The sequence below is a fragment of the Puntigrus tetrazona genome, unplaced genomic scaffold (genome assembly GCF_018831695.1).
Source record: "Puntigrus tetrazona isolate hp1 unplaced genomic scaffold, ASM1883169v1 S000000397, whole genome shotgun sequence".
NCBI classification, from domain to species: domain Eukaryota; kingdom Metazoa; phylum Chordata; class Actinopteri; order Cypriniformes; family Cyprinidae; genus Puntigrus; species Puntigrus tetrazona.
In genome coordinates this window covers 1679-17436 of record NW_025048050.1, presented here as the reverse complement: position 1 = coordinate 17436, position 15758 = coordinate 1679, and the positions used below count along the sequence as shown (strand labels likewise).

Below are 15758 nucleotides of genomic sequence, written 5' to 3'. Positions count from 1 at the left end.
TATATATATATATATATATATATATATATATATATATATTTATGCACAAGAAGCTGCATTCACATACCAATCATTTTTATGTTAATCGATCATGGATTTTGAGTTAATGTTAATTTGAGACATTAAAAATGGAAGTCATACAGGTTTGGAATGACATGAATGTCATAAATGATAGGACTTTTCTTGTTTGGGTGAGCTGTTTTTAAATGGCACGAAAAGAAGGATATTAAAGTCCCTAAACGTGGTGTTTTTGTCTAAGGAGTGGATTTTGCTTCTGTAAAACAAGCATTGTGAGCCATCTGTGTTCAGATGCTTTTGGTTTGATTCATTGCAAACCTTTCATGAGCTTTTCATTTACCCTTTGCGCACTCCGTTTATCTTTAAATTATGACTAATTATAACAACTGAGTTAATTAGTGCACGACGAAGAGACCTACAATTTGTTGTTTGTCAGCGAAGGTGTAAAGCTTCATTATTTCTCCGTGGAGCAAAAGTGGGTCACAGGTCTGTTCTGAACGCAAGAAACGAAATGCAGTTTTGCACAAGACACAGTACGAAATCAAGTCAAGTACTGGTTTTTAATATAGTGCGCGTGCGAGGGCTTGACAACGCAGCGTAGGGAGCTTGTTCTGGGCAGACAGTAGGTGGTGAAACAACACTCTTTTCTTGTTTTTCTTCCCTTTTGTAAGCATAATGTGTGTTTCTGAAGACGCTTCATCGGGGGCCCCTGGAGATTTACGTAATCGACTGCTCTGGCACTCAGACGCAGGGACAATGGGGGTAATTGCGCTTCAAAGAAGAAACAAAATACAACACCTCCACGATATTATTCATCTTTAATCTTCACACAAACATCAAGACAAGACAAACGGCGATCGTGGTTTTGCCACCGGCCTTGCATATTGAGTTTGTCGACACTCCCGGTGATGGCCCGGGGGATTGACGTACAGTAAAAAGGACAAAGCGCACTATTTTAACGAACAATTAAATAACTTCTGCTCACACCCACGTAATTCTAAGATCGTCTTTATTAAATAAATAAATACTGGGTTCTTTCTGATAATAAGTTATGTCCATGGCGTTGCAGGTCGTGTCCACACAGTGAAATGCGGCCGGTTCTTCTCGCGACGCGGGGATGGGAAAAACCGAACGTGCATGAACTACAGCATCGGATCGTTTCACCACGCAGCCCCGTGTCCTTAAGCAGGAATGTTTTCACAGTTAAACGAAATCTGCTCTCAAGAGAGCTACATCCAACCACCCCGCCTTGCCGAAAGCCCCTCGCCTCAACATAAACACCTCCGTTCGGCTTCAACAAAGCGAGATTTCTGCATTAAAAAAAGATAAACACCTAAACGAGATCTCATCGTCGCCTCTGGTTCCAGCCCAGCTCGGTTCAGTCCGTTTCGCGCTACTCATAATCCATGACGTCTCCTCCCATCTTCGACACTCCCGTCCAGCCGTACGTAGTCCACATTCTTGTCCTTCCTAGTATTCCAGTCTGTCGCCTCAGTTGCATCTCTGCAGCAGCATGTTAAGTGCATAGTCCATGCGGCTGCGCAGGTCCGCCGAGCAGCCGGACACGAGCAGGGTGCTGAGCCTCAGCGTGGTGGACACTCGGTCCTCGTTGATGTACGTCAGGAGGTATTCCTCGCTCTGATTGCACAGGATGATCTTGGTGTGATCGTGATAGAAGTTCACCTGCGGGAATAGTGTGCGTTTAGCAAACAAGTAGCTCCGCGTCGGCATTGCAGTATGTAGGTGCTCCAACCCAGGCGCATGTGCCCTAAATACATTACGTCATTCCGTACCTTACTGCATGTTTCGCGAAAATTGAAACGTCCAGCGAGTGGCGCTAAAACGCGAATTCAATACGTGACCCCGGCGTATATTTGTTATGTTGATATAGGCACGCTTTGCTGTGTTTGCATTTGTGTTGCTTCAGGTATGTTTTGCGTTCGTAATTCAGATATTCGTGGAGTGTATAAATTAATAGGTTAATCCATCCCAAAATCATTTTTTTTTTATTTGGAACGACATAGGGGTACCATGTTGTTCCAAATCTGTTCCAAAGATTTGTTTGTCTTCAGAACAAAATGTATGATATTTTAGATTAAAACCAAGAGACTCTCCTATTGACTTCATTGTCAATAAAACATTGTCAGAATACTCCGTCTGCCATCAGTGGTTCAATCTGAACCTTATGAAGCGACGAGAATACTTTTAGTATGCAAATAAAAATAAAATAACCACCAGCTGTTTTAGAAAACTTGTGCATAAAAAGCTGATACGGTTCACTAAAGTCCAAATATGTCACGTTTTAAATTTGACAGCATGTTAAAACCGATTTGAATACCTCAAGTAATTATATAAAAATTTGGCTTAAGTAATTGAAGCTGTCAACCTGCGAATCAGCGAGTTTTACTGCCTCTAATGTTCATTTCGACTGGACAATTGCAGTGATTCATCTGTGTATGCATGTTTTTTTAAGTTTTGCAGAAATGTAGGTAGAGTAACGTATTTGCAATGAGCCTAGGTTAAGATGCTTTTGCATTTTAGCAGTCCAAAGTGAAGTTTTACCTGGAAAGTGCCATCGTTGAAGAGCATCATGAGCGCTCGATCAGACTTGAGCCACTGGAGAAGATACAATCTGGGTTTTCCTGCATCTGTGACATTGGGTAAATCACCTCCCTGTTGAGGAACAGCAAGCAGTAATCAGAAAATCTGATGCGAATTGCTTAGTCAGGGTTTAAAGACACTCGATATTCAGTACGATCATCTGCACTGACACTACTGAACAAAACTTGAGATGAATAATGACCCTATTGATTTCTGTAGAGCTGCTTGAAATACCTTTGTTTCATAATTGATGAATTTAGCAACGCAGACATAGATTTTAAATTGAATCAAAATTGAACTGACTAGTTAAAAAGCTAAATAAAGAGACAATTGTTTTTTTGAACTCGATTTGATGGAACTTGAATCAGGATACTGCCGGCTTTTATAGTGCTGAGAACTTCTCACATTTGAAATAGTATTCTTTTTCTTGTTTTTATTGTGAAGCTGTATATAACCAGCATTTCAACCAAGCGAGGACACTTACATCCATCAGATTCTCCTCCATGTAGTGGGCGAAGTATTTTAAGATGGTGACCTGGCCGATGAACTGCTCCGGGGCTTCGCTAGTGGAGAAGACTGAACATTGTCCCAGCTCTGCATAGTAATGCACCGTCCTGAAGGTCAAAAAGACACGTTAGCCTGCATGTAATCAATCATTTTTGAGCTAAAAAGACATCTGGGATCTTCAACGCACTTTTTATCCGACAGCAGGCTCATGTGAGTGCCGTTGTTGAAGAGAACGCCAACTGTGTGATCGGACAACTGGTAGCCAAAGCCGTACTTGTTGGAATAGTCCACCCACTTAGTCACCCACTGGAAGCTGCTGTTCATGCTCTCTTTCGAAATGTTATTAGCTGCGAACGAGAGATTGCAACGGATTATTAAAAGCGACTTTGCATTTGAGAAACGGATGACGTTTAGATACGCACCTTCCGGCATGTTCTCCAGACAGCCTCGCAGCACTCGGGCCACGGTGTCCGCGACGCTTCCCATCGTGCTGTCCTCGAGACCTGAAGACACAAAAAGAGGCGAAACCTATTAGATATCGCATTAAAACATCCATTAACATCCTTTATTTGAAAAATACGTGCAACGTACATTCGCTGCTGCTACTGCAGTTCCCGAGGGTTCCTCGCACTATCATTCGAATGCTGTCTTTAATGTGTTGTTTGCTGCTGGTGTCCTTCGCCGGGACAGCTGGTTTCCAGCAGCTGGGACGGGGGGTTTACTGTCCTGTGGGAAAATGAGGAATGTGGGGTTAGGTTACAATCTTAAACTATCTCTCTCAACTCTGACGAAGGATGGAGGAGCTCACCTCAAGAGTTTGTCTGCAGGGTTGAGGGCTGATTGACGTTTTCCGGAGGTCAAGGCACAGTCTGTTTATGTCCTCCTCCTCCTTGGTTGGCTTATCTAGCAGAAGCGAGATGTGCATTAGACGTTATGATTATGCAATCAGGGTAATCCAGAAATGGTAAAGGTTAAACTAGTGCTTACTTTGAGTCTCCAAGTACTTGGCTTTGTCCTTCTTTCCACCGAACAGGGCGGCTGCGGCTTTCTTGAAGAAGCTCTTGGCAGGGCTGGTGTGGTGAAGGTCTGGGGCCGCATGGCAACAGTTAGCAGACAGTCTGTCTGGTGTGAAACCCTGATATAAGAGGGGCAAAAAAAAAACAAGTTCAAAGCCACTGAATTGGCTTCAGTGTTGGAACTGGTCAAGATAGTTTCGTCTGCACAAAGAGACACACACCTGGCAGAAAAAGTCGTGGCGTAGGATGTCATCGAGTTGTGGCCTATCCATTGGGTTTTTGGCCAGCATACTGCTGATGAGATGCTTGGCTTGGGGCGACAAAGATGATGGCATGGAGTATCGCGCTTCCCGAATGCACCGGCGTTTCTTTAAGGTTAGTAGTCTCGAATGGAGGTCTTCCCAAAAGCATGGTATACCTGTTGAGAATTGTCCATTATAAACAAGCATTTCCATGTGAAAACCAAGAGAAACTTTGTCCAGTATACTTACATCACACAACCGAGCGCCCACACGTCAGATTCACATCCATGTCCTTGCTTATTGAGGACTTCAGGCGACAAATAATTTGGTGTTCCACATATCGTTCTTCTACGGTTCTCAACCGGCTCGAGCTTTGCAGCCAAACCAAAGTCTCCAACCTTGAGCTCCATAGACTCATTGATGAAAAAGTTACCTGGGAAGAGCAACAGAATTAGGGTTTAATGTGCAGATGGGTTTGCATTGCATTCAAAGTAAATGTTATATCCAGTTAATGCATTCCCTAGGAATCGAAGCCATGATTTTGCCATTGCTGCTGCCATATTTGAGCTACAGGAAGGCCGTATTGTTAGGGTTTGAACCTTGCTTACCTAGTTTGAGGTCTCTGTGGAGGATTTCTTGCTCATGGAGATACTTCAACCCCGAGACGATCTGTCTCAGGTAGTACCGAACCTCCGGTTCTGTAAGCACCTTTCGGGCCTTGAGAATATGTGCCAGTGACTGAAAAAAAAAACTGCACGTAAGCAACGGTATTTCCTACCAGATCCATCTCATCAATCGAAGAAGGACGTCAATAGCACTTACCCGTCTGCTGCAGTATTCAAGTAGAATGTAGATATTATCTTTGTCCTCGAAATGGTGGTAGAAGTGAACGATGTGTTTGTGATGCAGGGCTCTGTGCAATTCGATTTCTCTGTCGATCTGCCAATCAAACGGCCGCACGCTTAATAAACAATTCAAGCAATGAATTGCCAGGGGCAAACACGTTACAACAGGAAAGCAAGTTACCTTTTCCCTTTGGTGAGGTTTGGAAACGCGCGTGTGTGGAATGATTTTGGCTGCATACATCTTGCCTGTGCTCAGATCTGTAAATTCATAGCATTTGGCAAAACCACCCTGCAACACACAGAGAGAGAAAATGCATGCATTCAAAGACAATGACAAACTAGTGCATCGCATATAAAAATATTTAACTGGCAACTTCTTTGATGCATAACTATTTTGATTGATTTGGTCCATTAAATATAGACAAAACTCAAAATAAACACTTTCAAAGTACAACTGGTTTTTATTAGTAGCGTGGCATTACTGTATTGCTGTACTGTGGCGCGTAAATGGTGCTCTATGGTGTTAGTTTTTACTAAGTAAAATGTAAAATATTTACCTTGCCCAAAACTTTTCCTCTACAGTAACATCTCCCGGTGGCTGAATCCGTGATGATGCGTGACATTTCCTGCGTGGCATGAGCATTACTATCCTCTGATTTCCCTCGCCTGCTCTCGGTGGGTCTGTGGTGCGTGTGTTCACACATCTTGCCGTTATTCACAGACTGATGATGATGGTGGTGGTGGTGGTGGTGCGTTATAGTCCTGAGTATGTCCATGCTCGAGTCCAGACTGGGAGGAATCACCACAGAGCCTCGCTCTTATACGCGCGCGCGCCGCTCCGCCCAGTTACATTATTTTCACCGGCGCGTCACGCGGAGCTGGAACCAGACTCGCGTCTCTGAACAGGGACTTGAATCGCGAAACCAGTGTTGCGCTTTGAGCCATCTGGAAGTTTCTTTTAAACGTTTGTCTCTACATTTCAGCGCCATTCAAGTAAACGCCATTCAAGTGAAATTACTGAAGCGACACATTGGATTGATCTGATAAAAACGCTAATTTTAGAAGAAAATTTCAAATGTCACTTAGAGGTTTTTGCATCTTCAAATTGATTTTTTTTTCTCTTTAGAATAGACAGACCTGTAAAGCACAGTTTGAATGACTTTTATAAGCCCGCATTAAAATCAGAGTTAAATGCATCGCTTGAACGTGGAAAAGAAATAAACTAAATTCATTTAATTTAATATTATATTATTGTTTTTTTATTATTAGCCTATTTATCTATACTTCAAAAACCTCTGTAGTTTACATTGTGTTTTATATTTATTTTTTTATTTGTTTTTAACGCGTTTTATTTACTTAATATTACTTTAATCGATCTTTCCATATAGTTTGTATCTATAAGTTTTTATTTTTTTAATTTTTTTATTATTATTACTGAAATATATGTATACATACACACATGTAAAAATTTTTTTGAGCAACCACAACAACAACAACAAAAAAATGAATACACTTATATAAATAATCTCTTCCCAGCCCAACTTATTATAAAGAAAATAGAGAAAAAGAGAGAAGTAAAATGATTTATAATAAAGTAAAAATAAATCAATTTATTAAAAAAAAAATAAAAATCTGTATCTATAATACAGGTATGGTGTCAACATCTATAAGTTTGACCAGGACATGCACGGGCATGTTTTAGGGACTGTATATTACAGTAAAGCTCTCCAGCGCCACCACGTGGTGTGTTTTCTCTGGTTGTGTGGCGCATTTATGACTCATACTGACACTCCTGTCACACACTGACATGCAGCCAACAGATTTACAGTCACACTATTCATTTACAGATACATAAGAAGCTTTTCATCCGCATGGATCGTGATATTATATTTAAAAGTCAGTCTTGTGTGAAATAAATGTTTTCGTTTTGAATGAATGCTACTGCATGCGTGGCCTTTTTGTGTTTATTACAGCTTTTCTTGTTGCAAGACGCGCTAATGGTAGGCCTATGATTTGTCTCGATCACAGTTGCCTCGAGGACTCAGCGAATGGCCATCGGTTCTCTGCAAATTAAGGTAACAAACTGTATAAAATGCATTGCTTTTTTTTTTTTTTTTTTTTTTGAAGTGGCCTTTAGGAAGAAAGGGAAGACGTTTACTTTTGCCGGGATCAGCTGAAGTGTGTTGATGCTGTGGTTCTGAGAAGAAGTGTTTACACGCTGAACTCGGTTATTTAAAGTTTAGTTCAACGGGTAAACATTTACATCGACCGCATGCAAACAATGCGGAGGAATGAAACGTACAGTGTAAAAATCAAAAGCGGGTACCTTTTTTTCCTCCTATTGCTTTTCATGTCTTGCTGACCAAACGTGTAATGAATTATTCATCGGTGAAGTCAAACCGCAGCCTGGACGGTTCTTCTTCAGCAGGGCGTAATGTATGGAAGAGCTTGTGTTTGCAGGATTGTTTGGTGGATATGCATAAAACATAAGCTTTGTGTTCCAGCCAACAGCATCGGTTTTAATTGACGGCGTGATAATATGTGAACGTGACAGATCTATTCTGGGTATCATGCAAGGCCACTTCTCATATGGGCTTCGGGGAGATTACGAGTCAAATGGTCCACGAGAAGATTAGATGTTTATGCATTATATCCTAATAACGATCCCAACTGACTTCAAGATAACTATTTGAGAGTGCTCCTTTACTGAATTTGGACATGAAGGTCTTGAGGCCGTGTTAAAAATCTCGGATTGTGTTTCATTTAAGTTATATATCTGTTTCTAACACACAAATCAAATGGCATTGATCATATGACTCTTTGTGATGCTTTTTGACCCGTCGCAATTCCGGAGTATTATAGTATCTACTATTTTATTATGCTTTGATATTTTATTTTAAAATGTTTGTTTTCGTCATTTTTATTATCTTTGTTTTTACTTTAGTTTTGATTTTTTTAATAGTTTCTTTATTACTTTTGATTATTTTTTAATTGTTTATATATTGTTATTAAAATATTTTTGCCGATGTTTGAAGCAGCAAAAACGTATTTTATGTCCAATGCAAGGCAAGAAACGAGTGAAACAGTGCAACGATTTATTAAACATCACGCATTACATACTTCAGCTTGCTTTGGAAAAGTATTGGTTTGACAGTCGTACGTCATCTTTTATGCAAGCCTTCTATAAAGAGCAAAATATCTTGATTTCTGAGTTGCACGTGGCGTGTTTCGGGCTGGTTCATGCCTGCGATCGGTCAGGAGATGTTCTGGACGGTTGTCTAGCGGCGTGGACATCGTAAGCCCAGACCTGGTTTAATCCAGATCCAGCAGAGCGGCTGTGGGGCCAGCGAGGAAAAGGGAAACGGCACACAATGACTCTGGCATCCTCGGGAAGTTCCTTTAACAACTTCTCTTCCAGAACCCCCATCTGGCACGTTAACACATAAATCATCAGTAAAAACCTCTGTGTGCTTCATGTTGGATGTTTTGCTAACATGAGGTTTATTCTAGTTAACCAAAAGCATATTCCTCACCTGAAATAAACATTAAATGATAGAGTAAAAGTTAACATATATATATATATATATATATATATATATATATATATATATACATATATATATATATATATATATATATATATATATATATATATATATATATATATATATATATATATATATATATAAATGTATATATATATATAAAATGTCAAAAACTAATAAAATGTCAAAGTTGCTAAAAGTTTACATTTAATAAAAAAATTAATTCAAAATCAAAAACAAAATGCAACAATAACTAATGCGATCATTTACAATAATTAACATTTATTTAGTAATGTCCTTTTCAATGATCTTAAACGAACATAATTAATGCGTCACTTAATTAACTGACCAACAATACGATATTTCTTAATCGACATTAACTTTATTCATAAATTCGATAAAAATGTTTTTTTGTTTTTGTCAATACCAAAGTTAACACATTGACGCTTACTCGTGTTTAATGCAAGCAAGGACATGAAATAAGTGTCAGCGTTTTATAAAAAAAACAAAATACTAAAAGTTCTCCGGAAGGCATGTGGGATTTGGACAGAAAATGAATGAATTCTATGATCTTATAGCGCCCCCACACACGTCAACATACCACCGCAGGGGCCAGAAACACAGTCACGTTTGTGTATTTGGACAGATCGCTCTGAAATAATAAAGAGCAGCAGTAAGGAAAGCTATAGACTTGTTTGATGTAATGCAGAATACGTGAAACACATACGCTTACCTTCCAGAAGTCCTGTTTGATGAAATGGATATCAGCGCGTGGTACCCCGCGCCGCCTTGCTCTGCTCTTGGAGTAGGCTAATAATATGGAGTTTATTTCAAAACCTGTGCATTGAAACCCCATTGACGACGCTGCAAAAACCTGCATTTCAGAGCGGGACAGTTCAAACCGAGATCAGCGTGAGCTCCCAAACCCCACTTTTATCCACGACTTACCAACGTCCATCGCCTGATCCCAGGTCGGCCAGGCGGCCCTTTGCGTCCTTCTAGAAGCTTGAGGACGTTTAGGGTTTGCTCTGTCGTCGAAGGTAAAAACGGCACCTGGGAGAACATCACACCAGATCTTTTCAGCTGCTCTCAACTCTTTCTGCGTCAAAGAGAGAGGAACGTGCACCAAAGCACCTTCAGTCTGAAGGGGACTCTGAGTCCAGGCATGCAGAACATGGCCCAGAGTCCGTAGACACTGGAGAAGGCAGATCCGATCAGTAAGGGGACGCTGGGGCCGGACTGCTGATGGTTGAACCACCTGCCGCTGTGCTCCTCGAGAATGACCTCAATGCAGTCCTCCATGCTGGGATCTGTTCAATAACAACACTGTAAAGCATCTCAGGGCAAACACACTACAAATAGCATGCTTTAAAGAAAATAATCACCACCACTGGAAATATATATATATATATATACACACACACACACATATATATACACACACACATATACACATATATATACATATATATATGTATATATTTAGATAGATGGATGGATAGAAAAACAAGCATTTATTAATTTTAAGTTAATGTAAATTTAGAAATATGGTATTGTTTGTTGATGCATTGATTATGTTAATATAAGAAAACTGAAAATTACATTAATGTTAATTATTGTTAACTATTATTGTATTGTAAATGTATCGATTTTGATTTCTTTTTATTTTCAACAACGTTTTTTTAATTTTTCTTCCTGTCTACAGTAGTCAACATTTGAAATGGGTCCAGAAACTTTATCGAAGTTGTAATTCCCATAAATAAATAATAATACGTTTTGCTTATTAAAGCGTAAAAAAAAAATGGTTTGGCTAATCGAAACTATTAAAAACAATTTTTATGTAATAATTAGAAATATACAACAAAACTAATAAAGATTTAAGAGTTAAAAATGCAAATACAAAAATAAATGGCTGTTCAAAATATTTATAAATACTATACATATTATATACTAAAATATTATTGTATCGCTGACGTGAGTAATTACATCTTGCATCTAAAAACTAAATCCATTTTAGTTCATCCACTACAATTTTACAGATTATTTTTTTAATAGTTTACTCTTTTCGAAATATTGAAATAGTAATTATTGAAATTATTATTAGCTTTGTTTTATACATTTGCACTTGACTTCAGGTTGATTGGGGCGCTTTTTGTAAGCGAAATGACTCTGAATTCACCCATATTTAAATGTATTTATTCGTGTGATCAGTTTTCCAGAGATTTGCAAAATCCTTAACAAACGCTAAAGAAATGTATGTGTTTGAACGCTTTATTGCTAAGCGATTTATAGATAACTAAATAAAAAAAATTAAAAAAATACTAAAAAAATAAAATTGCTCTGTCGAAAAAACAACAACAACAACACACCACCATTCCGAGCAGAATAAACGTTTTGATGATATATAAGTAGCTGAGTCGTGAAGTTTAATAGCGGCCGGAAGAGGGCGCGCTTCTGCAGGAATCCGACGGAAAGAGAAAGCGTGTCGTATTCACGTCATGTATCGAATGACCGCGGACATTGCGGCCAAACAAACAAAACGTGCTTAACGGGGTGGACGGAGCTTCACTGCGTTTTAACCTGCTTTAAATCAAACTGAAAACGTTACACGCGCCTCATCTCAATCGATACCGCTCTCTAAATCTAAACGTTAAGCTGCCTAGGGCATTAAAGTAGGCCGTGTTTTAATTTCAGATATGTTTGAATGTGGGAAACGTTGCCTTACCTACTTCCTACCAGGGCTTTCGTAGGCTTTCCAGATTAAAGCGATTGACGGATACCAAACCAATGAGATTTAAGAGATAGATCTGCCCTCTGGACCTCTGCAAATCTCTGCTAAACGTAATAATAATAAACGTATTTACTGTTATAATCACAACAAAAACACTACCAAAATATCTACCATGAATAAACGTTTATTAGACCTATAAATTATATATATTTTTTATTTTTAATCTATTGTACTGCGAGAGAAAAAATTCTGTATGATGTTTTTCATCAGATTTTTTTTTTAATTAATTATTTTTGTTACATTTTATTTACATAAATAACTATACTGTTTGATTATACATAAATTAGAGACATCTTGGATTCGGATTTAAACGTTTTGCATATTTATTAACGTGATTTGGAGAAGTTCGTTGTTTTACAAAACTAGCAATAGTTGGCTAACCGCGACCGTGAATTTTGAAAACGCTTTTTTATTTAAAGTAAATATACGTCAAATGTTAACATGTATAAGAATATTGTTTTATTAAGCTGGAAATTTGATAATCAAGCGAAAACGCATAGTGTCTTCCGGGGTTGAGGACTACAAACAGTAGCACTGCAAAACTACATTTCCCAGCAGCAAGCGCGACTGAGTGACGTCGGCGCGGCCGGGAGCGCGCACAGCGGAGCGGCTGATGCTGATGCTCAGCTCAGAGGACACGGAGTGATCCGAGCATCACCGGGAACCGACTGAATTATCGTGCCAAATCTCTTCTGGCTTCGGTAGGATGCGTCAGGACGGATCCATGCAGGTCTGAACCGGTCTTTTCAAAGATTACGTTGTCATGTGTGGCCCTATAATATGAAGTTGTTTCATTGTAATTCCAGTTTTCCTGAGCATTTCCGAATTGTGTAGAAATTAATATAAGGCGAAATGTATCCCAGTTAATTGATGTAACGTGTTAACCTCGTTCACGCCACAATTAAGTATGCCGTTATGGTAAAATGAAGGTAAGGGTGAATAAAATGGATATTTGTTATTGATGGAAACACACCCTAACCCTCTGTAATGTGGGGGTTGGGGGAATAGTCCTGTACTAAAGCATTTCATAGCTTTAAATCGCTTCCTCTCTGTACATTGATCATTATCATAATTAAACGAGTGTCAGCTTTACTGTATTTTTAAGATGGTCTTAAAGGATGGCTTTTTGTGGATGATTTTCAGGTTATTTCAGCCAATGACAAGCTCTAAATAGGATTAATGTCAAGCGTGAATGAAATGGGATATTTTACTATGTTTGGTTTGTTTCGCAAGTGTGATGTATAGAAGTAAAGCCTAACTGAACCTTACTTTTCAAAGGCAATTCACATGTTTCGACTTTACTCTTATTTAAATGTATAAGACTCGTATGTCAAGTCTTGTAATCCCTTATATATTATATAGTATATTTTGATTCAGGTGGGATTATATTTACAAATATTTATAGACCGATAATCGGTTTAAAACCCAAATAATCTTTACATTTTTACTGTACCGCAAACACCGTTGTTATTTTTATATTGTATAAATATGCATTATACAAAGTATGCAATGTTACAGTGTTTTTGCATTTATTCCTTTGATATGCATGCAAGTAGTATGTATGTAAGTATATATGCTGTATATATGTATATATATATATGTGTATATATATATATATGTGTGTATATATATATATATATATATATATATATATATATATATATATATATATATATATATATATATATATGTGTGTGTGTGTGTATATATATATATATATATATATATATGTGTATATATATATATATATATATATATATATATATGTCTGTGTATATATATATATATATATATATATATGTATATATATATATATATATATATATGTCTGTGTGTATATATATATATATATATATATGTGTGTGTATCTATTTATTTATTTATTTGTTTGTTTTCATTTATTAATGTTTTTTTCATTACGAAAAATTTATTTGCATTAATTTAGATTACCATACAATACAATACCATACAAAATTACAAATTTAGATTACAAAAACAGTGTAAATAAAGTACATTATTATTATTATTCATTTATTGTTCATGTTTGTAGTGTAGTCTGATTACAAAAAATTGGTTTAACAAACATTTAAACAGATAAAATCAGTCATCAAAAATAATAAGGTCAGTATTGACTAACTTTAATTAGTCCAAATGTTTCTGTTAATAAATAGCACTTCAGTGTTAGATTTTTGTTGCGTTTAATCTGTCAGTTTAAAAATTGCTCGATTAGTGTCCGCTGCCTTAATGTAATATATCTCCATGATAGATGCAGATTTAGAGAAAATAGATTTATCGGTGCAGATAAAATGCACATCTGTGTTGCCGAGGCCGTTTGTTCGTAAGCGTCTTTTCTCGTTCCAGATGGCTGCGGCGCAGAAAGAGGGCTCTGACCAGAACTTCGATTACATGTTCAAACTGCTGATCATCGGCAACAGCAGTGTAGGAAAGACGTCGTTTCTCTTCCGGTACGCTGACGACTCCTTCACGTCAGCGTTCGTGAGCACGGTGGGCATCGATTTCAAAGTCAAAACCGTCTACAAGAACGACAAGAGAATCAAACTGCAGATATGGGTGAGTTGGCCTACATTAGACAGCAGGTTTCATTAGACTAGCCGTGTAGCTTGAAACGAGGCCGGTTAAATTGATGCCTTGCTCGCCTCAGGTCAGCGCTCAACTGGTGGGATGCAATCCGCTAAATTAGACAGATGCGAGCATATTCTACACTTAACGTAAATAGTACATCCTTGTGCGTGGGCATTCACTGCCTAGGGTGATGAATTTCATTGCTTTTTAGCGTGATTGGTAAATGCAAATCGTGATTGGTGTCATGAAAAGCCACCGTTGCGTATGTTTCCAGACCAAATTCGGTCCGTTTGGCGCAAACATACGAGTCAGCGTGACTCAAAATGGCCGAAATGCTCAAAGCAGGTGGTGAACAAGCGTGATGGATAAAAGTGGCTTAGTGGAGTGATGTTCGGTGCATTTGTTAGACGTCTAACATGCACGCTCTCACCAACCAGGAAGGTTTTTTGCTTGAAACGCATTCCGCTTTTTGCCCATCGACGCCAAATGTAGTTCATTGGTAATCGTCAACAGCGGACTGACTGGAAAAGCAATAACGTTTTTTTATATGTAATACGCGAGACGTGTGGAAAGTGGCCTAAAGCAAATGCCTGTGTTGAGAATTGCTGCATGGGGTTTCCGAACTGATTGGCATTGATGCCGTTGATTCAATAACGTCATTATTTTAACGTCATGTGTGGAAAGCGAACGCTGATTGATTGCGCATTCAGACCGCCTCGCATCAACCTGAGTTCCATGGTCATTGATTATATGATCAGTCGCTCATTTTTACGCAAGCACAGCTGTTATTAAAGGGCTAATTCACCGCCGGTGAGAATTTTAATAGGTGTCGTCAGCCTATGTTCACTTTGAAATCATATATGTTAATGCATCATTTATGCATGAGTAATAAAACTAATATTATATCAATGCATGTGCCTTTTTAGCTCAATTTGTCTTTTCGGTGAAATTGCATTTTCAAACACATTTTAACGATATCTGATTAGCATTATTGTAGTTAATTGAAAATAAAGCTACGCCGTGAAACTGTTTTGTTGCTAAAATGCAGCGAAAGCGATTAGTAGTTTATAAAGATTTATAAAGGAGATGTTTTTGGTGCAGGTGAAATAGAGCAATAATAAAGCGTTATTTACTCGTTTGGTTACTTACGAAGAGATTTTTACAATGCGTACGCTGGTTGAAAAGTGGTGAACATACCATTTAACTGCTAATTTAATGCTTTTGTATCAATATAATTGTGTTTGCAATCATTTTTTTAGCTGTGAACTGTCTGAGGAAAAACCCGCTTTTTTGCATTTTAGTTTAAAGCGTCAAACCGTGAGTTTATCACAGAATAAGCGGCGTTAAAACGCTCTCAGGGGTCTTTATGGCTCTTGTCGATTTCTCCTGTTATATTAGCCAGATGTAGACGACGGGAACAGCTGGCCTCAAAGGTTTTGTTCCGGGAAGCGCGGCGCGTATCAGCTATGAATCATGTGTCTCATTCAGAGCCGTGAGAATAGCTCATTTAGCATTATAGATCTGAGCCGCTTCATTTCGAGTTTTGAAGAATGCGAGTCAATCAATCCAGTGAAAAAGCTTTCCAATCTGTCCTGGCACGCCATTTTAAA

General features: G+C 38.3%; 2 protein-coding genes and 1 pseudogene across 2 annotated transcripts; 1 reads left to right on the top strand and 2 right to left on the bottom strand.

The window, feature by feature from the left end:
- Positions 1–819: 819 nt before the first annotated feature.
- Positions 820–6041, bottom strand: plk2a (polo-like kinase 2a (Drosophila)). Its single transcript, XM_043231685.1, is given in 16 exon segments — positions 820–1701; positions 2581–2691; positions 3104–3233; positions 3314–3473; positions 3549–3629; positions 3718–3822; positions 3825–3852; positions 3935–4029; positions 4114–4261; positions 4364–4505; positions 4507–4560; positions 4634–4817; positions 4993–5122; positions 5207–5323; positions 5411–5518; positions 5787–6041. Coding segments are annotated over 16 exon segments (2004 nt in total). The 5' UTR covers positions 6006–6041; the 3' UTR covers positions 820–1509.
- Positions 6042–8310: 2269 nt separating this feature from the next.
- LOC122333817 lies at positions 8311–11616 on the bottom strand (annotated as a pseudogene).
- A 340-nt stretch (positions 11617–11956) lies between these two features.
- On the top strand, positions 11957–14136 carry LOC122333848 (ras-related protein Rab-3C-like; the record flags this gene model as incomplete). The annotated part of the gene is made up of 2 exons (XM_043231679.1): positions 11957–12295; positions 13927–14136. Coding segments are annotated over exons 1-2 (234 nt in total), but the record flags the coding sequence as incomplete, so codon positions are not given.
- Positions 14137–15758: the final 1622 nt, after the last annotated feature.